Below are 27,451 nucleotides of genomic sequence, written 5' to 3' on the forward strand. Positions count from 1 at the left end.
TGAAAATGAAGGCACCATATTTATTTATAATTTCTCACATTGCATTGATATACAGTCCAGTGATGATATCTGTTCACTATCTTAAATTGATGTACATACTTTTCATCTGACTTGCTAAATTATTATCGTATACGCACTCTTTTAATACTAATAACATTTATTTCTTATATCTTGATATATTTCCTAGATTTCAGTAATTACCAGTGTAAAAACTATGCACATATTTGCATAAAATTAAATATGGTTGATCTGTTTTATTTACAGACTGTTTATCTCGTAATGAAATTAAATTGCCAATTATTTCCTAACCATACTTTTATATAAACAACATATGTAAAATATGTACAGCTTTAGTCTACATCCACAAAGTTTGTATTCAATATCCACATTTTACTTAACTGCATAATGTCCCATTGATCATATTCGTTTCAAACATTCGTCTGTACATTGCACTGTCAGCATTTTATAAACGTGTTAGATCTTTAAGATTGAAGACAGTGAAAAATGTTAGTCAGTATACAGTTTCTTCTCAGTCTCCTTAGCAATGAAGTTCATAGGCCTAGAGCTTCCTCCACATTGGTGATCGAGCACTTTAAAACCCAGGTTTCATCATCAAGATCTTCTTTCAGAGAAACATTACAAATCAAGCAAATGTCCATACCGTTGTAGAGGACTTGTTCATTCAACATCTGCATGGAAATCTCACAGGAAAAACCTTGTTTGTTCGGCTGGTTGTTCCACAGGAACTGTTTTGGATGAGTAGCAATAATATACAGTATATTATTCAGTAACAAGTACAAGTATATGCTCTCCTTGTCTAATACCTTCAAAGCAAATTTATTTTCTTTCATTCTTCAACGGTCTCATCTCAAACATAAAACCCCTACAAATTAGAATCAGTCGTTCTTTATAAGATCTGTTTGATCATATCGGCTGATGGTCCCATCGGCTTTTTGTTCTCTTGATTTGGGCGGTACCAAAAACACAGATTGCATTCAAGAACAAGGCAGATCCTCTTGATATTTCAAACGTTTTGATTAGTTCTAATAAAAAAGAAATATTGAATGGGACAGTCAATATCCAAACAGTCAGTAACCTTGTTGATTTCTCTGGAAAGATGATGGGAACGACAGAAGACGCGCTGATGGTTGTATTATCTTTCCTACCATTTTGTCATTTCATTTGGGTTGGAAGAGCTCATTGAACTCGTTGAGTATGAGCTCCACTATCTGGTTCTGAAAGACCATGTGCATGGTGATGTTGGACTCCTCCTGCGGTCTCAGCAACGTTGGGCCGAACACGATGGCCATACTTTGGACAGACATGCGGTTCTGTTCACCATGGTCAATTACTCTGAAAGATGGGTAAATGGATTAGTAAAGATGCTCATCATACTACATTAAAACGGAGCAAAAAAGAGGTCCATACTTTCGGAGATGTTTGAAGAGAACCTCCATGGTGTCGTGGTTGGGTAAAGGCAAGTTTCTCACCAGATCTCGTATGTACGACACTTTCTGGCTGTAGTCACTCATTTCTAGAAAGAACAATTCTTGATTTTTATCCCGGTGAATTGTATTTACAGATATAATAATCAAATAAGTCAAAAATAATCATGAAACACACTTTTCAGAGTTCATGATGCAACGCAGCATTTAGTAAAGAATCATACCAAATCAAATCGCTGTCAAAGCATACTGTACAGCCGTGTCAACAAAATATTATTTGTAATATCTAACAAACTCTGTATAAGGTACACCCATTCATTTGTTCTCTAAAACAGGACAGTTATACTCACGAATGGCTGCGATGAACCTATCGAAAAAGCTGAAGGGGAATAGAGGCTCAGGAAGTTCACGTAGGAAAAGCTTCAAAGCTCCTGTGATCACATGGATCTCTTCCCACTGCCCGTCCTCCAGATCCAGATCATCTTCTACAGAGAGAAAGGAAAATACACTTTTGTATCATCAATAAAAAAAAATTTCTGAGAAAATAAGAAATTTGAAGGAGATCTCACATTAAGTTATTATGATTTTACAGCATTAACATTTTATATTTATAATACATTTATAGTCATTATATTTATAGCCTTCATATATTGTTAACATTTTTTTTTTTAGCAGAATAGTTCAAGTAAAATGACAAAACAATTAAAAATTAAAAATGTAAAAAAGCTATGTAAGCTCTTTCAATTTGACATTTGATGAAATTAAAAAAAAGGTCCTGGTGAGAACGTTTGGTAACACTTTATTTGAAGAGGTGTGCCTAAGACTGACATGACACCTTCATAACCATGACATGACATCTGTCTTGAATATGAAGTATGCATGTTTATGACAACTGTCATTAAGTGTCTTTCGCTCAATAATGACATTTTGAATGCAAATATGACATTGTTTAAGATGTCTTCGTAATGACATCTTGACATAAACCATAACATCATAACCTGTCAATGTCTTTGTCATGAAAACTAATTTTATAAAATTAAGTTAAACTGTCATGTGGTTGGTTGGCTTTGACATTGGCTGTCATGAGGCATTATAACTGTGTGATGAATATTTTTTGAGCTCAACTACAGTGGTACACATTGCATTTGTCATTAAAAAGTTATAATGGCTTCATGACATCCAATGTCAAAACCAACCACCGATAGTTTAATATAATGTTAACTAGTAAAGCTTGGAAGCTTCTTAAGTTTGATCATTAATCAGTCATGTTTATGACAGGTTGTGTTGTCTTAGTAATGTCAAGTTGTCATGACAAAGACACTGACAGGTTATGATTTATTGGTTTATGTCAATGTGTCAGAACAAAGACATCTCAAACGATGTCATATATGCATTCAAAATGTCATAACTGAGCGAATGACACTTGTCACAAACATGGATAAAACTTCCTTCATATTCATAACATGTCATGATTATGAAGGTGTCATTTTAGTCTTATGCACACCCCTTCAAGTGTTAGCGAATGTTTTAAAAACATTTTTAATACAATTCACAATAAAATCTTTTAATATAGCTGTAGCAGTTAAGGTGTTTTATTTATTTCCAGAGTATAAATTTATTGTGATATAGAGAACAACTCAATCTTGAATGGTGGATGTGTACAGTGAAAATTGCGGTGATCTTTTTTTATGATGCGTCTAGTTTTGGTTTACCGTGATCAGCTTTAAATCGCAGCTTCTGGATGACAGCCAGGTTCCCGCTCACTCTGTAGATTCCATCTATATTTAGACCTGCACCAGGCAAACAAACAACGACACTTTAGATTACTTTTCTTAAGGTCCGTTCACACCAAAAACGATAATTCTATTACTTCTGTTTGTTTATTAGAACCATGCTGCAGTTTTGTTGTCTACCGCTTTAAATGTCAAGGAAGAATTTTGATTGATCAATGCTTTTCTCGTTTATAATGGATGGAAATAAATAGTGTTTCTCTGTGCTGTTATCTTTATAGTAGAGGTGTGGACCATCACTTAAAAGATTTCTTTATCGTTTTATATTTAAGGTCCTTGGTGTGAACAGGCCTTAACTCAAACTTGTTATCAAATGGCAAAATGATTACTTACCCCTTTTCTCAATAGATCTGATACATTTTTCCATAAACTTGGGCACGGTTGTGTTTTCCCGATGACTGAGTGTATCTAGGTGGCAGCCAAACACATTCTCTATAAACAAAGGAACAAGTGGAAGGTTAAAATCATTTACTATAGTGAATACAAGATAAGAACCAGTCAATTTCTCATCGATATCTGCTTAAATTCTTTGAATGGACAGCGTCACTGATTAAATTCATGTTGAAAGGCAAAAGTTGATACTAACCTTTGATGTAGCCCTTCTCTTTGACTGACTGTAAGGTGGGACGCCTCTGGAGGAACTTCCGTAGCTTGGTACGGACACGGCCCTGTTCTGTGTCTATGCTATTTGTTGAACTCAGTCGTGTTGCTAAAAGAAAAATGTGTAAAAACTCAAAGATGCTGAATTAAGTCATGTATGTGATGTGCATCTGATTCAGTTTCTCACATTCGGTCTTCTTCTCCTTGTCTGGAAGCAATGGAGATTTTTCTGGGATCTCTTCCACTTCATCCTCTGAGTGATGGCCATGGTCATGCTGTGAAAGATCACAACATATATATGTTTGACATTGGGTGGAGGACTTCAGATTTTGTGTTATACTGTATGTGGCCAGCATGGGGCAGCACTCACCAGCAGTCTGATAGTGTCCAAAATGATCTTGTGCCAGTCGTGTATGATGCTGTCTGTGTCATACTGTATCAGATACTCAGAGCCATGACGTGTCTTGAGCTGCTCAGAGACATGGACATTATTACGGGCTTTAATATTAAAAATATGGACTGTATATGCCTACAAGAAAATCTCTAAAGGGCAAAAGTCAACCATTATTGCCAGCAATCAATATCAAAGCTATAAATTAACATATTTGTCAAAAGATAACATACTTCTGGGCTTTAACACACCTTAAACTGCAACACATGTTCATTATAGTGCAAGAGTTATAACAGCATTTGTGTTTTATTGCCAAAACAAAGGTCACAGTCACACTGGCCTATGACTAAACTCATGACAATGGAACAGATTTGAATTCAGAGAAACTTAATTCTAGGAAAAGCAATGTAATACATTTCTCAGGATGCAAGTCCTTTGTTTATATGTTTTTTCACTGTACTGAGTCACAGTGATTACCTCTAAAACATTCTTCTTGCTTGACTTTTCTTTAGATGCCCATGATAAAGTTGCTCCTTTCAGTTCCACAGTGTACTCTGGGACAATCTGATTGGACTTGGTCTGCAGGAGACAACCCAATGGTAGTCAGTTTATATTGAAAGCTTTCTTCAGTAAACTTAATCAAAGATTACATTTAAATGTATTATTAAATTATTTTGGCAGTTCACCCAAAAATGAAAATTATGTCATCATTTTCTCAACCTCAAATTGTTCCAAACCTGTATGAATTTCTTTATTCTGTTGAACACAAAAACATATTTTGAAGAATGTTGGTAACCAGACAATTGACGATGCCCATTGACTTCCATAGCATTGCTTTTCCTACTACGGAAGTAAATGGCAACCAACAACTGCCTCTTTACTAACATTCTCAAAAATATCTCCAAAAGAAACTCATACAGATTTGGTAAAACATGAGGGTAAATAAATGATGACAACATATTCATTTTTGGGTGAACTATCCCTTTAAATAATCATCTATTTAAAGACGTTTTAAAGATGATGGCAAAGGTAATCTAAATGTAAAAATATAGGATAAAAATGAGCATGTAGAATTAAATATAACCCTAAATAACCTCAAATATAAATATAAACTTACAGACATCCCAGCAGGTGTAAATTTAGGGTCTTTGTGGAAAGTGAGTATGCCATCATGGAGAACGGTCCACGACTGCGCCCAGTTCTTCCTGCACAAACAGCAGCAGGATTTCAACATTTCAGAGCAGAGAGATTTGTTGAAAAATAAATACATAAATACATAACTGGGCCCTGGAGATCTACCTACCAGCAGAGTCACATTTCAATGCTTTTGATTGGTTCATCTCTTATGATTGTGCCAATGTAGTTTACAAATAGTGATAAAAATATCATATTTTGGTTTAATATTTACAGCTGTTTATGGCATCACCATAATCCCTTTTTTACTTTACTGTTGTAGGCTTCCGAAAGGCTTAATAGGTCGCCTATCTAATGAATTACTTTCAGTTAAACTACTCAAGAGCAAAATAAATATATATATATGTGTGTGTGTGTATAGGCTATACTATATTTGACCAGTATTTAAGTTTTATTACATATTTGATCCTGAAATCCACCTTTCTGCTGGGATCACTATACTCCTGTTTTATTGGATCAAAGGTATCCAATCTTACTAAAAAAGTTTTATGGTTTGATCCAGATCAAAATCAGGACTGGATTTAATCTGATTTCAGAATCCTTTTTTTTTTTCTTTTGAACAACCCATTTTCAAGATTTGATCTAATCCGATTACTTGGGTAACACTTGGATAACAACTGGGCCCTGAAGATCTTAATGAGCTGGTTCAGGTGTGCTTGATCAGGAGCTGAATTTTGCAGGACGGTAGATCTCCAGGAACAGGATTTCTTACCCCTGCCCAAAGGTAAAACATGAAACTAAGGGTAGCCTATGTTTACACGACAACAATGTACTAAAAACGGTTCTTCCTTAGTGTTTTCCACGAAAACTACTAAAAACGCTGTATTATTCATGCCTGGCCAGCAGTTGGCGATGTCACTTTGTAAAGAAACACAAAGTGCCTATAGACTGAAAGCGTAACAGAGTGCTGAATTTATGATGTCACTTTGTAGGCCAAAACGCAGAAGTGAATTAGCATTTTAGCACTTCCGGTTCCCTCGCCTTAAAGTCTATGGGTTTTTTGAATGGGTTTTGCTAAATGGCCTGAAATAAGGTCTGTGGTGAACAAAGCCTCTAAATATTTTCACGTTTTGATTTGTGACATAGAACACACAGTTATAACCTGCTTGTGTTTTTTTTTTTTACTTTATTGTGTCTGCTTGTGTTTTTTAAAACTTTATATAGGCATCAAGATGTATACATTTTGGATTAACTTGTAAAAATGATCTTGATCGACAAAACGTGTAAGTGTCACAACTCGTGAACACAGACCTTATTTTTTGCGATTTTCCAAAAGTCTATGGGGAAAATGCATAGCTTTTCGAACCCATGTGCCGCTAACTTCTGAGTTGTCCTACAAAGTGACGTCATAACTTCGGCACTCTAGTCTATACACATGCACACGACTTCACCATTTTCACATTTTTGTAGTTTACATAACAGTGACGTTACAAAAACTCACAATTGGAAAACAGTTTTCAAAAGTTTGCATTTTCAGTCCCCCAAAACCCAGTTGTCCATTTCCATTTTTTAGTAGACAACGGTGATGTGTAAACGGCCCCTAAACAGATTTACATGATTTTTCCCCATCAATACTTAGGTGAAGTATGACTATACTGTTTAACCACAGACAAAAACAGTTAATTCAACACCCCACCTCAGTCTCTTTCCATTCTCAGCGACTTTGGTCTTGTTGAGAATCCCAGCCTTCTCCAACAATGACTGCTGAACGCAAAAGACAAGCAAGTTTGTCAGATTAAAAATTAATAAATCAAACCAAGGACAAACAAAAAGCTCTTTTTGAACATTAAAAATAAACCATTTGTACATTATATAAATGACAAGTGAAAAACAAGAACTAAATTAGCTTAGAGATTTGTTGATAAATTTAGTTTGATGTTGTAAAAAAAAGTGTGTGTTAGTTCAGGTCTGTTCGTAGAATGTTTAATGAGTAATGGTAGAATAGCATGCCACAAAACAACATTATCTACAGCTACTGATGAATGACAACGATTTAAAAGCCAAGCAAGACTATCAGAGAACAAGCAGTGATGTTAGTTTTAGTCTAATGCATGACATGTTAGTTTAGGACACCAGTGCAGATAACTGCAAAGGCCAAATAAACAAGCTCAGGACGCACATGATGAGAATGTGAATCTGTGCTTTGACTGGACAGGTTTCTCCGCCGTCTTAACTTTTTATCCTTGAGAAAGGAAACAAAATTATGGGTTCTCACAATTTGTTCATAAACAATGAATCTATATTTAAATCGGAATGCTGATAACTAAATCTGCACATCAGAAAATCGTTTACTTGAGACTTAAAAACACCTTTTTATTAACACGGCCTTAAACATCAGGTCAAAATCGGTTCACGATCTTGTATGCAAATGGATTCAGTTAGAGGAACATAACATGAATTAGAGCAAAATGATGATAAAATAAGAATGAGACTGTTACACATGAATGAGTTTAGGGGAACTAAAGTTCCATGAGTTAAAAGCTCCAATGAGAGTTGGAAATAACAGAGGTCACGTTACATACGTAATGCTGTGATTCTGGTGAATTCCCTGTGCTGGATGCATCACTGGCGTTGTCAGAGGCGATCCGCCTGTGTGAGGGGGAAAATTTCTGATGGAGGAAATGAAGAGAAAGAAAAATAAATGAATATTAGGTGGTGGAAAAGTGGTGCGGATCGGATACCAGATGTTTCCTTCCTGTTGTGGTCCCTGCAGAAAATAGCTGAGAATGAAATGTCTCACATGAGAAAAAAACAGACATTGCTTTGAGGGCATCCCTCACACAATTTGATGACACATTTTGGCTTATGCGTAGCTGTATCTGACTGAAATCTCTAATAAGTCAGATAAAGGTTAACGATTTAAAAAGAAAAGGATAAAAAGAGTCAAAAGATTTGTGTATATCTTGAAAAGATTCAGGTAGACAGTGTCCTGAGCTGACACTCACCAGGTCTTCCTGAGACATGTTGAACTGGAACATTGATAATCGCCAGTTGTTCAAAACAGGTTGAGCATCTTGGTCTACTCCGTTTCCATTCATTGGCTGACCGGGCGGGACTGAAGCCTTAACAAAGAGTCAACAAAGGTCTTATGAGTATAAACAGAGGTCAGGGTGAGACATGCATTTGTAAAGAAAATGAAGTGTTTTCGATTTAACAAAGACAAAAAAAAATAAAAAATAAAAAATAAATACAGAATGACAAATGAAACAAAATCATACACAGACCTCTGGAAGGGTCCACTGACATTTAGATCCCCCTTTTAAGTAGTAAAACAACTTCCCTTTGTCATCCTTAGACTGGATCCACTGCAATTGGGAGCCAAAAATATTAGTCAGTCATTTTTTTAAGTGTTTTTTTTTTTAAAGCTATTTATTTTTTAAAGAAGACTTGACATAAATAAAATAAAATGATTTGAGCTTAAATGATGTGGTGATATACAGTAGGTCAGCTACAGAAAACTCTTTCAATACATTCCAGTTATTTTCCCCATGAAAATTTCAAAAAATTCAGTTTGGAGCTGGTTTGATGCATTTGCAATATGTTCAGTATGTTGCCATGTGCAGTTGCAGTATTATAAAGGCACCAAAAGGAGGCACTAATACACACAAAAGATCAGTCATAATTCGGCTATGTTTTTTTTTTTACAGTGACAAGCATTAAAACGACAAAGAAATATATATAAATTAAATATAGTTTTTTCACAGTCTGTTTAGTAGTGTCTGCTCATTGTAGTAATACAATAATTCCGATAAGCCCTCATCACCTGTTCACGAGTGAGTTCATTTGTGTAGACAGTTTTTCCATCGGCTCCTACAGAGTGAGTCCAGCCCGGATGGACATCTTTACGTGTGTCCACAACAGCCCTAGGAATGACGGCATGCTTGATTTGGTGCAAATGAAAATCTTTAGGGAGTTGAAGTGACATAAGGGAATCTTCACGCTGATTCGCTGGGTAGTCCTCATCTGGAAGAGGTGGCTGAGAATGCAAAAAAATAATAAAAGATGAATAGACAGACAGATAGATAGATCTTTAATAATACCTTAATTGTAATTTAATACTAATTTAATTGAATAATACTTTAAATTGTCATTTATTCCTGGAGCAAAGCTAAATTTAGTATCGTTACTCCAGTCTTCAGTCACATGATCCTTCAGAAATCATTCTAATATGCTGATTTGAAACATTTATGTATTCCCAAGAAACATTTATTGTCATCAGTGTTGGAAACAGTTGTGCTGCTTAAAGGATTAGTTCACTTTTAAAAAAACTTTTGCTGATAATTTACTCACCCCCATGTCATCCAAGATGTCCATGTCTTTCTTTCTTCAGTCGAAAAGAAATTCAACGGTTCAAGGTCCAAAAGACAGTTTCAGTTTAAGTTTTATAAGCTCAAATTGTCACCTTGCTCTGTTCTGTGACGCACGTTCGTGACTCTCCTGTTCGATCTTGATCATCAAAATGAACAAATCTTTTTTCGTGTCATTTGGTTCATTCAAAGAACAAAATTATATTGTATATACATTTACATTGTATAACGAATGCATTATATGGAGAAAATCCTGGAATGTTTTCATCAAAAACCTTAATTTCTTTTCGTCTGAAGAAAGAAAGACATGGACATCTTGGATGACATGGGGGTGAGTAAATTATCAGCAAATGTTTTTTTTTTTAAAGTGAACTACTCCTTTAACATATTTTTGTAAACCGGGATACATTTGATCAGGATTCTTTGATGAATATAAAGTTCAAAAGCAGCATCTATTCAAATTAGAAATATTTTGTAACATTATAAATGTCTTAGGCCGTGTGTCCACCAAAGCGTTTTTCCACGCCCCTGGCGTATGTTTTCAATGTGAGCGCCGCATTTTTTAAACGCCATGAGCGTAACGAGGCTCTGAGCGTTTTTTTCACGCTGAAGCGCCGAGCGCCCAGCGTTTTTACTGGTCGCTGGGAGTTGAAAAATGTTCAACTTTGGTTAAAACGCAGCGCTCATCACCGTCACATTTTACCCAGCCGTCCAATCACAGTGGAGGAGGGGCGGGACTAAACCACACCGACCAACTGTCACAACATTCAAACTGCTGCATATATTCTGTATCATAGCAACGAAACGGCTCAACAGAAAAAACGCTGCGCTGCCAAAACGCTCTCAAGCGCCCAAAGCACGGCGTCTTCAGCAGAGCGTCTAGCGTTTTCAGCTGGATAAAAACGCTTTGGTGGACACACGGCCTTAACGGCTGGGTTTAAAATCGTTTTAATTTAATACATCCTTGCTGAATACAATAAAACAAAAAAACACAACAACTGTCAAACGGTATTGTAGATAGAGAGATATAAAGACAGGCAGAATCTTACCGGTTCATCCGCCTCATTGCCATGACTGTGTACCATGTCCGTGGATGACGGAGGTTGCGATGGCTCCGGGGCAGACCAAGAGGTTTGTTTCGAAGCGTGATTATAATAATAATGTGTCCCAGTGGTCTCATCCAAAAACTTCTCCCAGTCAGAGCCCAGCGAGTGAGCTGAGGATGAGGAGGACACAGACTCCATACCAGCTCCTGGGTTAGGGCTATGGGGATTAGACCAACTGCTCTCTCCCGTGGAAGGGTGGTAGTAGTACTCCTTACCACTGTCGTGGTCAGTATGGACCTGCCATTCGGTCGAGCAGGCGGAGTCTGGCCGGGGACTGAGGGCGATGCCGGGTGAGGAGCAGCTGGAGACAGAGGAGTATGAAGAGCGAGGAACGGTCTTCTTCAGGTCAGTAACGTTTGCATACACTGCAGTGGTGGGGTCATTCTCAGTCTGGGGAGAGAGAGAACATGTTTTAGGGATGGCTGCTTTTACAAGATTAAAAATATATATAGGTCATCGTCTACTGACCTTCATGGTTGCATTACATATTTAAATTAATTGAAGTTAGTGAATTATAAGGAGATGCCAAAAGCATCTTACATGTACATTGTGTGCCTGGGCAAAACATCCCCGCACACTATCACAGATATTACTCAGATCCCTCATTCAGTCTAAGCCTATATGATATAAGATGCCAAAAAAAAAAATTCGGTCAGAAAAATGTTCCATGGACTACTTTGGAAGGTCCAAAATAATGAGTTTAACATAGTTTTAACATAGTTTCTAAAGCAGCAAAGATTGAATGCATTACCCTTAACATTTCATTGGAGTTTTCTAATTTTGTGGTGTACATAATCATTGGAAACCATGTAAAAAGTTAACTGGTAAACTTTTATACAATTGAAACCACATCCCATGGAACACAACACTAACATGCCATAATGTCAAAATGAGTAGTGTATCCAGTGCCTAAAATTAACACTTTACCAAACATGAGTAAAAATTGACGTTGGTGAGTATACCTTCAACTGTCACAATGAAACATTCTGAATCACCAGTTGGTTGGTAACATATTTATGCTTTCTAACTATGCAGTCTTGTGAGAATAAGAACGACACTTGGGACAGGTCAGTGCTGCATCGTCACGGAAGTTTAAGCCTAGTCAATTTAAATATTTAAGTGCAAGAAGACGGAAAAGGGAGCTCAATTCATTACTGTGCACACACACATTTGAAGCATGCCAAGAAAGCCACGTCTTGACAGCAGGCAAATAATGAATTGAGCTCTCTTTCACGTCATCTTGCGCTTCAACAGAAAAATTCACACAAAAAAATTGCAAGTATCCTAGTAAACATAGTCAGTTATGTCTTAAGTGAGCGTGTAAACAGTTGAGAAAGACAATGCATGTGTAACAGTATATTAGATTCTTGCATTAGGCTGCCTAACGCCCAAGTTGTAGGCTATTTACTGGGAAGTTCGGGAATAATTTTCATACCTGAGTTCACGAGTTGACCGATTGCTGCTGTGACAGCGGTATTCTTTGTTAGTGGGGTTTTTTTTCGCAACATACAATCGCCTTGCAATGAAATTAAAGTAATGCATACATATATGAATAATCATTTGAACCATATTGTACAGCGAAAATAGTCTGTATTTAGCCAAAATTCCAGAATCGTCAGCAAGCTGTCTAGATAGCATGGTGAATGTTTATATGATTGTCAATGAATGGGATGCCAAATATCATTTTGGCTTTAATAAGGTTTCCCAAAAAATAGGCAAGCGTAAACCTGGTCTCCATCATGCATGATTCCCGTTCTTTCCAACAACAAAGCAATGCGACGAGCTCATAATCCCGACTTCAGAAGCGGTAAGTAGGAAATTTCTAATAGCACATGAAGGCAGCATTAATCTTCCTGTCTGTTTTAAAGGTTAATCAAACAGCAAAAGAGAGAGAAAACAATGACTCACTGCTCCTGACTGAATAACTGTTGCACCTTCAATAAGTATTGAACAATGTTTATTTATACAGCGAATACTACCCCAGTGTCATTTTACATTTGATTACTTAATTCAATGTCTACCTGTAAACTACTGTTACTTTTCTTTAATAATGTTTTCATTAGACTAGTAGTTTTAGCTGTGGTATTGAAATTGGAATAGAGAATTGTGATTTTTGCATTGGTATCTAAACTGGTTTCACTGATCATAACTTCCTTTTTTTTTTTTTCAAAATCGGTTTCATGGCCAGTAGAAATTATTTTCCTAAGTCACCGGCCATTGGCAGGTGTGGCAAAAAGTTATAGTTTTAGGCCCTGAGTATATCTGTCTCTATCCCATGCAATAACTTCCATTATTCGTCTCAATAGATCTATCAATAGAAACCTAATGAAAACAAAGAGCTATGGGGAGAAAATCCTGCTGGAACCGCTCCCTCGATTCAGGAAAGACACAAAGATGGTTATGTGGAATCAAATATCTCGCCAGCTTTCATCTTTAGGCCTTCACTTTTTCTCCTGTTATGGAGATCTTCATTCAAACAGAACACGTCTCTGCACTTAAATGGAAAGTTTGACCAAAAAATTAAACATTATTCCGTTATAAAAGAAGATAGACTTGTATGGACAATTTAAAGTATGTATACTTGAGTCGTAATCATGATTTGTATGGGGGGGGGAAGCAGCCTACACATTCTGCTATAGCCAACTCCTAAAACTCTAACTTCAGAAAATGGCATCATATGCATTTGAAACATCATGAGGGGTGAGGATATGACATCATCAGACTTTTGACCCGCACACCTGTTAAACCTCACTTGAATCCACAATGTGAGGTCAGAAAAACATTCTTCTTAATAAAGCCTGTGTTTGTTTAGTCCAAGTGAAAGTTTCTCTGGAAACTACCGGTATGTCCTTTCAAAATTTGGATGCATCCAGATAATGTGTTTTCCAAAGTTTAGCACACTCTCTGGGGAAGGGAAGCCAAGATCAAAACAGAACAACGGGCAGAGGTTTCCGCTGCACGATGGACATTTGAGAAGAGCTTGAAACATGCATAATGGTGGAGTGTGGACAACGGACGGTATAAATTAATCAATTCTGACTCTGTGTGACACCTAAAAGAAATGTTTTTGTCTAGACATTTTTCTAGAAGTGAAACACACACACAAACACACACACACACATTCAGTGCATGTCATGCAGTGTGACTAAGTACAATAATTCATATATCAATCGCTTAATTAACATAGCCATTACATTGCATATTAAATTATATAAGAATTAGAAAAAAATGATTGTTTAAAATACTTGAACTGCTGTCCACAGCTCTCACTGCTTAAAATTTCATATGAACTGCTAAAATAAAGCTGTAAAAAAAACAAAATGCAAGTACAAGCTTTGAAAACCCATTATTTCTCATTATATTCTCATAGTATTAAAATAAACAGTAAAAATCAATCTGCAAAAATCTTATCAAGTGCAAGTAATGGATTTGCATTACAATTCAAATTCTGGTGTTCCACACATGCAGGCTATATATTGTCATCCAAAATCTTTTTTTATGATTTGAAAACAGGAATGACCCAATAACAATTACAGTTTGAATTTATGTATGGGTTCAGTCCAAGGCATCAAAACAAAAGTAAATCATTTGAACATGTGTCACCTCTTCTCTAGCAGTATAACAAACTTTGAGTAGAATATCTTTATCGGCTAAACAACAGCTTCTTTTAAGCAAACAATAGTAGTCTCACAAGCACTGTAATCAGTGTGTTCACCATATCCTGCATATCTGACACAGCAATCCCACAAAACCCAGTTTCAGCTTCACAATGCTACCTTGTGTTTACCGCTTACCTTACGAAACCTCAGAAAGGTCTGCAGTCTGGGCATAAGCGTACGGCAAGCCTTACGGATCACCTCTTTCACTTCCATCCGAATGTTATCAAAATAAAATTCCTCTCAGAAAAAAAAAAGGACCAGAAAGCATATCAAAACTCAATAAACGGAGCAATTCCAGTCGGGTCCCGCCACCATTGGTGCCCTAATTACTGTGTTCAGACCACATTTGGAAAAAAAAAAAAAACACAAAAATCTGAAAACGCTTTTCCGACGAACTACAGCTCACCTCATTACATTAACAGCAGGTATACAGCGAGTAGAGATTCACAGAAATTGTGAATTAACATCAGGCTTTAGGGGAAGGGCACATCAGATTATTTAACAGGAAAGCTAAAGGGGATCTCCTGAGGGTTCAACACGCATGTTTGAGAGTGCATACAAACACAGAAAGCTCAAATGGGAACACAAACTAACTGCTGTGGGTGGGGGGACTATCATTTCCTCTTAAGGTGGAGTAATGCTAATTAAAACAAACATAATCATATAGGCTCAGTAAACATCCTGTGATCTGTCAAAAGGATACATGGACAACAATCAACGGTTTGAAGTAAGACCAAAGCTAGTACAAATGCAGATATTTGCAATTTTACGTTTCAAGTACACTTTAGTGTAGCCTATGCAAAGCCCCATCATTCCAATAGTGGAAGTAGTGCTTGCAAACTGAAATCACAAACTTAGTCTCTCCCATTACTTCCTCTTTCCTGTTGAACAAGCTATGTGCAAAAAAACTGGGTTAGATAGACTTCTGGTGTAATCAAATCAAGTGGTAAGAGATTACAGGCTGTGTTTTGTCATTCAAATAAAACCTCAACAGCCTGATTTCACTTTAAAAAGATGGGTCTGTATCTCGAGCATCTATATCAGAATTGCAATCAGAATCATCAAGTTAACAAACAGGGAGACCAGGCCAGATTTATCTCAACTCACAAACTATTACTGTTCATATTTTAGGAACGTATTTGGCTTGAGGAATGGTGGTATTATTTATCTATGCAAACAATTGTGGGGTAAAAATTGTCCAAAATATAATAAAATGTCCAAAAATATCATATAGGCTTAGATTGAATGAAGGATCTGAGCAATATCTGGGATAGTGTGGTGGGATGTTTTGCACAGGCAAATAATGTACATGTAAAAAAATAATTGCACTGGTAGTCTACTAGTATAGCATTGGTGTCAAGGAAACTGAATTTGAGTTTGTTTGCTTGTTTTTGTACCGTCTGGTTTTAACTTCACAATGACACACACAGCCCAATAAAGTGCTAAAGGGTTCAAGTGGGACAAGTGTCCACATAAATTGCATTACCATTGTGTTGTTTACATTTATGTTTTTGAGGTGGAAAAAAATTGAATCCGTAATAACGAACACTTTGATTTTTAAATAATCAAAATCCCCCAAGTTACAGGTAAACATATTTCATTTATATAACCCATGAACTATTAACATGCAGGAAACTGCTGAAAATCAATGTTCACTGGGATGTTTGGTTAATCATTATGTTGCCTTAAGTGTCAAAATAGTTTTGACGTGACATTCCAGTGTAATTTGACCCCATTCTTGATCATTCAGTAATCACACAGTTCTTCCTTTTGCAATAAACAGAAACCAGGAATCAAACCAAGTCATAATCGTTTAAACTGCTGATCACTTTTAGGTCTAACTAAAAACAAACCTAAATGAATATAATCTATCTGAATAAAAGTAATGGAATTCATGCCAAACTAGATGACTATTAGTCACATAATAAATCATCTGAACACTGATTCCAGATAAATTTGAGAGTGGTAACTCCCTCTCAAAGTTTAAATGCAGGTAAATAATAATTATCTAAAGTTTTGAGGACACAACTTCAAACTTCACTACATTTTGCATACGTCTGAGATTTTCTGTGTGCATGTCTGCACACTAACTGGAGTCTACAAAGCTGTCAAGCTCTTTTGCAATGATTTTAGATTAATACAACAGCTTTCTTTTAAATATCAATATTATGTACAGGTTTAAACCAATAATTTAACCTGGAAATAGTTTTAGTATTTACATTAATCAATAATGAATAGTGATATAATTGATTTTCCAGTCTGATGGAGGGAAAAAACATACTGCAATACACTGACACAGCATGGTAATCAAAGCAATAATATGTCCGCGTTCATTGTAAAACAAGGCGTGGACCGAAAGTATTTTTATCCGTACATTTCTAATTGAAAAAGAAAAGGTATTAAGGTATAGGCTGCATAGAACAATGTGTATTGTGAAAAACACAACACAAACAAAAACTGACGAGGCTACAATGCAAGCAAGGCAGTGCAGCGCAGCGCGTGCTCTGTAACCATTCGCGCTCACTTGTTATGACTTAGAATCAACGAAGGCGCCTAAAACCCGCGCGTATCAGCTAGTTTCTACCTTATAGTGTTAGTTATAATAATACCTGTATTTAATTTCCGCCAGACCTCTGCGATGAACCTCACCTGTCTGTTTCTCCGACTCCCAGTTCTCCGACTCCCAGCAGAGTGAAGTTCGCCTCCCTGGAGCCAGCGGCGCCAGGTAAACTACCACACAACGAGTTTAAGGGAGCGTCGAGTCGACACACCTTCGTTTTTTAACTCTTTCTCTGCCACTCTTACAGCGTTTTATGGTTTACAAGGGCAGATACGAATAATAGCCTTCTTGTGGTGTAAACGAAATTGTATCCTGTAGCCTATATGTTCATTCCTACATTTAGCTCTATGGAGTAGGATTGCCTACCGACATTCTGTCACGCTGAGGGTCAGAGGAGAGGACACGGTTTGCTGGGTATTCACAGTGCCTGTGGTGTGGGTTAAGGTGGGAGCTGTTCTTAACTAGTTTGGGTTTTAAGCAGTAAAATGAGATTTGGAGGCCTTCAGGAAAACTCCTCCTTTGTTTTGTAAACGTGCTGCTGGCTGAGGGGCATTTTATCAGGAATGGACCAGCTGTCATCTCATGGTTGTTGCCACAGACAAACAATAGCGGAAGGCTACAATTGCCTAGCCTAACACATAGCTTGAAAAGTAAAAGTAAGCCAGTGATTACAAATGTATTTGTATTCCTCAATACCCGAATTGAGCTCATGGACATTCTTAAAATACGGTGACAACCATGTACCTTGACTTTGCAGTCATTAAAGAGATGTTATAAGTCTTAGACAAACTATACCCACCTTATTTTCTAGTAATATGCCATTTGTAATTGCTTTCAAGTTACTTACAAAACAGTTAATTATACTGTTTGATTATTGTAAAGTGCAAACTGGTATTTCTTACCATATTATTTTAATTTATAAACATGCTTTTTTGGAGCAAAAACAGTTCTACGGTTTACTTTGGTATTCTTCTCGCTATTTTCCTATATAGCAGCTAATAAATCGAAAGTCTTGCACACTCACAGAAAACATCTTCCTTCCACGTTGAAAAATAAAGTGGATAGAAGCGTGAAGTCATCTGAGGACCTTCAGAACCGAAGCTTTACACAGTACTGGTTTTGTGTGAAACATTTGTCATACACTGATGTACACAGACTAACAATGGCTTTGAAACCTGATACAGGTGCACTAAGAGCTCCACTCCCACTGTGCCTCTCCCCTTCTTTCCAAACACAATTCCAAGCTATTCCCAAACAAGAATGGAACTGACAAAGATGTGGGGGAAAAAGTGCACTTTGTGGGGCACTGTCCACTATAACTCAAATTCATTGGAATTACGTAAAATTCAGAGAAACTGAGAACATGAGAATAAACTTTCCCTGGAATTTTGCAAAAATGCTTTGTGGTGAAACTGAAATGAATATGAACAAATTATATTAAATATATATTCTTAGAAAGTTATTTCTTTAAAAAGTAACCCAAAAGCCTCTCTCTTTTTCGCATTCACTCTCCATCTCTCTCTCTCCTCCCTAGTTTCAATGTTTCAGTGGCTTTATGATAAAGTTATTTGAATTAGCCTACCAAAGTAACAGAGAATGAGACAACGAGAACAAAAACCTTTCTCTTTCAAACTTAGTCTTTATCTCTCTCTCTCCCTCCCTTCCTTTTTGGCCAAATTTCAGTGATCTTCAGGATCATTTACTGTTTTTGAAACGGAGAAGCTGAAAGCTTCTATGCTAACAATAGTAACCTTGCAGCTACAACACCAAGACTGTCTCAGATTTCTAAATCTGTGTTAACAGTGTCTCAGGAGATGAACAATTATACTTTTTTACTGTTCTGTCAAAGTTGTATTCTTAAACAAATTACAGAATATTGTCTCATTATATTTCAGGTATGATTTTGACTGAAAATATTACATGCTAGACGTGAGATGCCTCACTACATAAAATAAAACCTAACCATGTTGTGACATACCCTGTAGCTCTTATTAACTGAACTCAAAACTCTAAAATGTGTTCACGCACATGAAAAAAAAAAAAGGATGGGTTCCCTTACAACCTATAAAGAGACACAAGTGCATTATAGTAAATGCAAACAGAAAAAGGAAATTAATTACAGTTTGTCTGTTTAGTTTGTCAGGACTATCACTGGATATTGTTATGCACACATGATGCATGATGGCATAAGTTTTTATTGGATGAGAGTGTCTATAAATTGCCTTTCAAATGCTAAAACTCAGAAGCTTTACCTCACTATATCCTTCCCTCGCTAAAGGCTGTAGTATCCTGTTCTGATGTCATGTAGGAAGGCCTTATTGTGAAGCGGCTCTCTTTTATTTTCCGTTGTTTTCCGTCCTTTATTTCTTCTGGCTCCAAAACAGCTGAGTAACTACTTGGTTGGTAGGTCTGAGTACAGATGGTGACTTGATCGCATCAAGATCATGGCTGTCTCAATGTCCTGTATGATTTTGGGTAATGCTGAAACTGTACTGTACACTTAATGGTAGCGTCCTTGAGCTTGGAAAAGGTGCTATATAAATTAAACATATTATTATTAGTATTATCATCATCATTTATAATGAAACGCGATACTGGAAAAAAAAAAACATGTACTACACTTTGTGCAGCATGCCAACATCGCCTCCCAGTGGCCCACTTTGATAACATGCCCAAACATTTCACATTGATAGGCCTACACACTTTCTGTTCTACTGCTTTTCCTCATAAGGATTTATGCTCTGTTGCTTATTAATACTATGTTTGTCAAAAATACACAATTTAAAGGTCAAAAGTCATTAAGTAATCAAATACACACTTATTTTGTTCTACAATAGAAACGGATCATAAAATATATGTATCATGAAGATAACTTCATCAAACTTTTCTCTTAGAAAGATAAAAAACACAAACTTGAAATAACATTATAGTATGTGAAAGGCAATGCTTTCAATGTGCTGAAAAGATTGTTCACAAACGTCTATCTGTACAGAAATATTAATAAGCCAGTTTCATTTTACGGAACTGTCAAAAAAAAGTGAACTGCCACGAAAGGATTTGAAACTGCATTCATTTACTAGTCTAGTGCAATAAAGGCTGTTGCCTGCAAAGCATATGGTCTTCAAACTTAAATACCTTTTTTAACTCTATGTTAAATTTGATTTCATTTAAAATTACACTGATTGGAGTTATATGCATCTTTTGTTATCCTGCATCTTTAAATATGAATTGTTAATTTTACATTCGGTTTGCTCAATTTAAATTCTGGAAAGGAATACAAATCTAAAAGACACTATCAATTAAATTCTGAATGGGCCACAACACTTAAAAACTGTACCTTTATTGTTGGAGGTGAGCATGAAGAGTTGGTCTGAGGCTTTGCCAATCCATCAGGTGCTTTGTCAGTCAGTGCCAACAGGTCTAGATTCAGGTCCGAAATGGATTCATAAATATTCTCAGAGTCTGGTGATGGCAGTGGTTCTGAACTGGAACTTCCACTTTCAGGCTCTATTGGGGATTCCAGCTCTGGAGAGTTCCTGTGAGGCCTGGTCTCATTCAGGTTCTTGATGACAGGGAGCTCCACAGGTTTGGCAGGGCTAGGTCTATGGAGGGGGTCGGCTGGGCTGAAGCTGGGAACTCTAAACTTATCAGGCACTGTTTCAGCTGGAGCGGTGCGAGGGCCTAACAGCAGATTGGTAGCTTGACTCATCCTCTTCTTCTGCTGTGAAGAATCTGAGGCAGAAACCGTGTTCAGGGAGAGGAGAGAATCTGAAGGTCTGCCATGTTTGTAAGAAGGGGGATCATGCAAATCCAAAGGAACACCAAATGTCGACATGCGGTTGTCTGTCTTGTAATTCCCTTTGGTGCGAAGTCTAATTGTAACTTCATCTGGTTTGCGTATCTCTGTGAGGTCAGGCACCGCAGGCCTCACGTCAGGGGCTGGAGGCTCTCTTAAGTCCAGAGGTGAAGGGATGTTGGGTGGAAGCTCTTTAACATAATTAGCAGGGATGTAAAACGGCTTGGCTCGTTCATCTTTGCGCACATGCCACCAATGATCGTTTGTTTTGTCCAGGAGGATGTAGCGCTCGTTGGGTTTAATGGACACCATGTGGCCATCCCGGCCCTCATATTCATATTCAAATTCCACCAATACTAGGCCCACACTGTGTAAGGACGTCATCTTCTCACCCGTTTACCCTTTAAGGGAATCAAGCTGGAATCAAGGCTCAGGAAAGGCCCTCCTGTGGGCAGAAAACAAATGAAAGGATTATAAAAAGCAGTTTGAGCACAAGACACAGATTACTGTTTAATTGAGTCATAAGCATAGAGCACCTGCTCTTTGAGTGCAAAACAACAGCACTTTGGCTGAACTTTCGACTGGTCCAGCTGTTCAGGAATTGCCCAACAAGCCTGAATGAGATCATACAACTCCTTACCCCATTTTTTAACTATAATAGGTAGACATAACAAGGTGCAGTCACTACAAATTCTGCAATGCATTCCTCAGAAAAGGCAAGGACAGTATTTCATTTAATCACACAGTACTACATTCCAAGAGCTCTTGATCATTTTAAGCTGACAGTGGAGATCTCTAATCTACAAGTTTTGTCAACAGCTGATGTTGAATTTAAGTCAGGCAACTGTGAGGTAGTGCTCTGATATGGACCAGTAACTGAGGTTAAATGCCATTGTTCTGATCAATGACCTGAAGCAATCAATCTAGCGTGGCCTCACAGCCACTCAAGATTAGAGCACCCCTTTTTGCAATGCTCTTGTAGTTTAAATAAACAGGATTGTAGAAAAGATTGATTGTAGAAAATTGCTTAATTTAAATGTACTAATCCAGCCCATTCTCACCCCCAAGGCGTCACCTAACTGACGCCTTGGGAAGCATTTGGACATGCTTCAATATCTGACGCTTTAGGCGCCCTTTAGCGTCAGTTAGATGACGCCCTAGGATCGCGTGTACCCTACCCCCACACCTAAACCTAACCGCGTCCTCTAACTGACGCTTTCCTTTAGCGTCAGTTAGATGACGCCGTAGGATCGCGTCATTTAAGTGACGCTAAAGGGCGCCTAAAACGTCAAATATTGAAGCATGGTCAAAGGTGACGCCTTGGGGTGAGAATGCGTTGACTAATCAGGGCTGTAAGCGTAAGTAGATTGTAGAACAGTTCATTTTGTTTACTTAGTCCTCAAAGTAAAGTACTGTTAAGAGATTCACCCTTGATGCAACAGTGGTTTAATGTTTGCTAAGCATCCTCTATCGCTTGTTAATCTTTTGTATGTGGTTTGACTACTGCCTGTAAAGGAAAGGAAATTGACTGTAATACGAAAGACAGATAACAGCAAAGTGTCAGTAGTCAAGGTGCTATTTGGATTCAGCTGCCAGCAAATTATGTAGAAATCCATCTGATACATTAAGGTACAGGCAAAGGAAATGATGTCATTGTCATTCTGAGGAACATTGGCTACCTTTAGATGCACAACTTTTGTTTCAATCGGATTGATGAATCCTAAACATGTGATTGGGTCGATGTGTGTGTTTATATATCACAAGCTTGAAATCGAAATAGAATATAAAGTTTCCTGCTGTTTGCGCATAACAATTCTCCTACATTGGTTCTTTATTTGTTTTAAACAGCAGACTTAATATTTATCCATTTCTGGCCATAATTTGGAGTAAAAAAGCATATGAACCATTGTGCCGTGCTGCGTATATTTATCACACAGAAAAAATGCCCCCTTCCCCTTGCTGAGAAGGAGAGAGGAAGACTGGGTTGCATTGTCAGCAACACAAATTAGCTTGCTACTGATTTGAGTTGTGTGTATGTTCCTCTTAAAATGTCAATCCCTCCCACCCAATGTGCCATGATCTTTGTAAACATCTAATGTGTAGTAATTGTTTGAAGCTATTTCAAAACAAAGCAAGCTTGCTTCAATCAAAAAATTCTCCAAGGATCTTATAGTCCTTTTATGTCTAAACACCACTCTAAACCACAAACACATGTGCTCTGGGACTATTTTCATTAGAGAAAGCAGCCTTTCAGACAGTATCAGGTCAAAATTTACAGTATTTAAAAGGGTGTCTCTTAGAATTTCTTATCTGATGTTTTTATTTTATGAGAGTGAGTGATAGAGCCAGCTGTCATGAGACTTGGTGTTTTTAAAGCCTTTAGGTAGTGATGCACGATATATATCGGCCGCCATATCGGTAACGGCCGATACAGTATATGTTCATTTTTAGTGTTATCGTTATCGGCCTGATAAGAAAATTAGGCCGATATATTAAAGTTGATAATTAATGTATTATTTCCTTCAGCTGAGACGCTTCAGATGCACTGTTCAACATGATGGTTTGGAATTGCTTGAAATATGATTGAAAAAAAATGAAAATACAGTTTAGTGCAGCACAAGTCTGTCATAAAGACCTTATGCACCAGAGAAACGTAGGCGCCGTCATCTTTAGAATATTGTCTTTGAACTTCCGGTTCTGTATATTTCTATGGCATCGCTGTCGAGGAGTAATTAGCTGATGAAGTGGATTTACTTAGAGTTAACAAAAGTTATCATGAGCATTGTAATGTTTATCATAAGCATTCTAAACCAGATGTCTTAACAAATGTCGAACGGGAATTTTTTTACGAGCAGTTCATTCATACCTATGCAAGATCGCTGCGGAAATACAGACCGGAAGTCAAAAGACAATGAGCGCAACGCTGAAAAGGGGCGGGGCTACATAAGGTCTATAGTCCATGTAAACTATATGATATGTTTGGGATATGGATTTTACTGGTGAGACTTTTGTTTTTGAAATCAGACTCTGGATTTAGATTTATCGGCCAATATATCGGTTGTCGGCTTTCAAGTATAAAGAATTATCGGTATCGGCCAAAATGTTCATATCGGAGAATCCGTAGCTTTAGGTTTTAGATAGTTTCGTAAATTTGTATTTAGTTTATTTATTTCATTATAATTAATAAATTACCCTGTGAATTAGAGTGCTAGAATGTTTTCTCAGAATGTTACACCTTTCTGCAATTCAGTAAATTTCTCTTCATGTAATTCAAATTACAACTTCCTGTCAGACAGGGATGGCTAAAGAAATTCATATTCCAACTGACATCCTCAACTGAAAGGAAACCTATTCTTCAATTATGACTTTACAAAGTCTGAGAAACTCTCAAAAGCATTTCATTTGTGGGATACGTAAAAACACCCTTGATATAAGCAATCTGTAGACATTGAAGCACCCTTACGGCCACTACTGGACTGGAATGTAACGTGTTTTGAAAAATAATTCACAAAATTATTTGGCACTTATTTGTCACAAAAAAGATTATTTTAACTATTTAGAAGACAAAAAGTAAGGCAAAATGAAATTAATTGCTTTTAGCAATGTGAAAAGGAGAAAAATCCATGTACAGAAGACTTTATCAGCCTCTTGTCAAAACAACATCAGCTGCTGTTTTTTAACAAGTCAAGACATGCCTCCCAAGAGACAAACGAGACAAAGAACGCCACCCTTGTACACCTGAAAAAGCTAACCAAGAGAGAGTTTGTAGAAGACATACAGGAGTTCTTCCTTAAATTGGGAAGTAAAGGTAGGCCAGACCACCTTCTCGATTTATAAACCAGGGGTGGCAATGGATTGAGAGGAGGCCTTGTGGTCCAAAGGAGCACATGCATTACACAATCCAAGGAGGGAGGGGCCAAAAGCACTATTTGATTTTGAGAATATATCTTTTTCATACTGATATGCTGTCATGTCAACTTAGATCTCAGACTGGATACTTAATGCATTTCACAAACAGTTCACCATGGAAGGGGAGAGCCAGAACCTGTTTCACAACTTTTGAGTGGAGTTGAACAGCAGCAAAAATGACAGAAACATCAATGTGTGATTCAACATGTTGGAGCGGTTTAAAAAAAAATACCTTGGAATCTGCACAAGCTGTCTTTGGGGGGAAGATTGTCCTCCTTCCAGTTGAAAATGGCTGTTATTGTAGAACAATTGGAGGAGGCCGTTCCCATTTAGACAGTGTTTAAATACGGAAACTCCTTGTTTTTCTCTAGCCTGACTTGCTTTGACCTTGCTGTGCTGTCTGGATCTCTCACAGGATGTTCATGAAGGGGGGGGGTCTCTATGTGATGTGTTCACTCACCCTGCAGCAGCCGGTCATTTTTAGAATTAGACTTAGGGCTGTCCTAACACTTCATATTATCTCCTGCCACATGTTGTCAGTCCAAGGTCTCCAACATCCTCATTTTGTTTTAAATAGTCTTTTTCTATATGTCAGGACGGAACATAAAAATACAAGAACATAAAATATTAAAAGCTATTGTCTTCCCCTCCTCTTCCTTGTTACATTTTTCAGAGTGTGCCAGAGACTGTGTACATGCCATATTAAAAAATTATTGAGGAACCAAATAGTTCAGATAGCTTTGTTTAATAAACAGTAACTTGTTTGTACAAACTTGTAAGTTTGATGTCAATAATCTCCAACCTTATTGCCTGGATGAATTGTGATATAAATGCAATGAGATGGCGAATGTGATTTTCAGCCATTAACAACTTCGGTTCATCATGCAGAGCTACTGAATGGCTTCAGAAGACTTGGAATTTAGTGCTCCTTTCATATGGATTCCTTTCGGGCAAACATTGGCTTTTGTGTTCCGTGAAAGAAAGAACTTTACAAGGCGAGTAAAATTTCATTTTTAAAGGTTAACCAGTAAACCAAACTCAGATGTGTACAGTAAAAATGCTTGCAATTCAAGACTCTAAGCAAAACCTGCTGTGCTTTCAGATTTTAACCCAACCAAAGCAAAGCAGTAGCCTCAGAAAGTGAGGTGTGCACACAGCGAAGACCTAAGGCAGAACTGAGATTCTCTTCAGAATGGGCCGTGCACCTCGGATCGCTGTACCAGATCTGTGGTGTTCCAGTTTTCCCTCCACACCCACACCCACCAGCCCAGTCACCTCAGGAATGCAGAAAGAGCACTCACTCTGTGAAGTCTATGGACTAAATTGTACACACTGTGAATGGATTTAGCATGCTTACAAAATGGTTCTTCTTCTCTTTCTTAACAGGTTCCATTGAGCTGAAGCTGAATTATAAGGTCAGACAACAAGAACCAAAGTCTGACACTGAATGACAACGTTTCGCACATCACAATTTCAGCTCGACAGCTTCAGTTGATCGACGTCCCACTGACACAAAACAAAACTCTTATAATTATCACAGATTTGAGGACATAAAAACTCAACACCAGAAATCAAGTGCTCTGATTTTTTGGTCTCACATCACAGAGTAAGATGGCACACTCTGCCTTCTGTTTGTAAACTGCAACAAGTTGTTGTTTATGCGGGCAGACAACTGTTCACGCAACAAGACAGAAGCAGAAAATAAGGAAGGTAGCTGTTATAGGTAACGCGATCAGAATAAAAAAAAAGGCTAAAAATAATGCAAACTACCTTAAGAATGAATACAAAGTACATCCAAAATAAGCAAATTCATAGAAGATTACCTGCTGAGGTAGGATCGGAACACCATCTTCTCCACACCTTTGTTTCCTTCTCTTCTTGTTCAAGTTTAATTTGTAGAATCCGTCTCCTGTTTTTCTGCAAATCTCTTTTCCTTTCTTAGAAGCTCACTCCACTTAATATTTCAGACGGTATTGGTCTTTTGCTGCCACCGCTTTGACGTTCCAGCTCTGACAGTTGTTGCTCAGGGCCGGTGTGTGTCTGTATTGTATGTGGGTGGGTGTGTATACACGGCTAGTGCTTTGTGCCAGTTTCAGCTTGCCTGCCTCCTCGGTCTGCATTCATTTCCTGTTCCAGCACACACAAGCACAACTTCAGAAGATTCAGACAGTTAGCAACAGGAAGAGAGAGATGAGGGTATGGTTCAACTGAATCAGAAAGAAAAGCCTTGTTAAAGCCTTAACCAATTGTTATTCCACAAAAGCAATAAAGCATTACTCGGACAAGACGACGTTCCTTATTAAATAGATGTTCTGTAAATGTTTTTCACGCTATGTTGTGCCTCATCAACAAAATCAGGTCACTGGAAAGGTGGTGGGTGAAATCAATCAGCAAAGCAGTAGACAGGAACACACGACTGAGACTACAACTGACAGGATGTTTTAACTTAAAATAGTTTCCTCACCTGCAAACAGAAAGTTCTTCTTTCATCTCTGCTGTTCACTTGTGTGAGTACAGGCTTATTGACATCTTTCAGGTCCCAGTGAGCTGTAAAAGTTTTTTATGCTTCCCTACAGGCTCCCTTGAGGCAGTTTCATACACTCCTGATGACTACTGATTGAAAAACATCAGCTATTGCAAGAGTTCCCCATGAAGTTTCTATGAATAACACCCAGTGGTTGATTCACACCCATT

At 37.5% G+C, this 27,451-nt stretch overlaps 1 protein-coding gene across 2 annotated transcripts; it reads right to left on the bottom strand.

The window, feature by feature from the left end:
• arhgap27l (Rho GTPase activating protein 27, like) lies at nt 1-27,451 on the bottom strand. 2 transcript variants are annotated; one of them, XM_039687671.2, is made up of 20 exons: nt 27,222-27,451; nt 26,581-26,884; nt 20,390-21,293; nt 10,777-11,223; nt 9,184-9,396; nt 8,645-8,725; nt 8,366-8,482; nt 7,943-8,029; nt 7,540-7,602; nt 7,057-7,124; nt 5,344-5,431; nt 4,704-4,805; nt 4,206-4,304; nt 4,023-4,110; nt 3,822-3,944; nt 3,569-3,667; nt 3,158-3,235; nt 1,796-1,930; nt 1,429-1,534; nt 1-1,353 (listed from the first exon to the last, which is right to left on the bottom strand). In XM_039687671.2, the coding sequence occupies exons 3-20, from the start codon at nt 21,230-21,232 to the stop codon at nt 1,179-1,181; spliced, it is 3,012 nt and encodes a 1,003-aa protein (XP_039543605.2). In that variant the 5' UTR covers nt 21,233-21,293; nt 26,581-26,884; nt 27,222-27,451; the 3' UTR covers nt 1-1,178. The 2 variants fall into 2 exon arrangements, with proteins under 2 accessions (XP_039543605.2, XP_088984529.1); XM_089128403.1 differs by having other exon boundaries at nt 7,057-7,121; nt 27,222-27,449.

Source organism: Pimephales promelas, chromosome 3 (genome assembly GCF_988280905.1).
Source record: "Pimephales promelas chromosome 3, fPimPro1.hap1.1, whole genome shotgun sequence".
Lineage (NCBI taxonomy): Eukaryota > Metazoa > Chordata > Actinopteri > Cypriniformes > Leuciscidae > Pimephales > Pimephales promelas.

Coding starts and splice junctions, on each gene's coding strand:
- arhgap27l (XM_039687671.2), bottom strand. CDS start 21,232: ATGACGTCCTTACACAGTGTGGGCCTAGTATTGGTGGAATTTGAATAT. Junction 4,305..4,703: donor GCAAGAAGAATGTTTTAGAG/GTAATCACTGTG, acceptor GTCTCTGAGCAG/CTCAAGACACGTCATGGCTC. Junction 1,535..1,795: donor TAGGTTCATCGCAGCCATTC/GTGAGTATAACT, acceptor TGTTCTTTCTAG/AAATGAGTGACTACAGCCAG.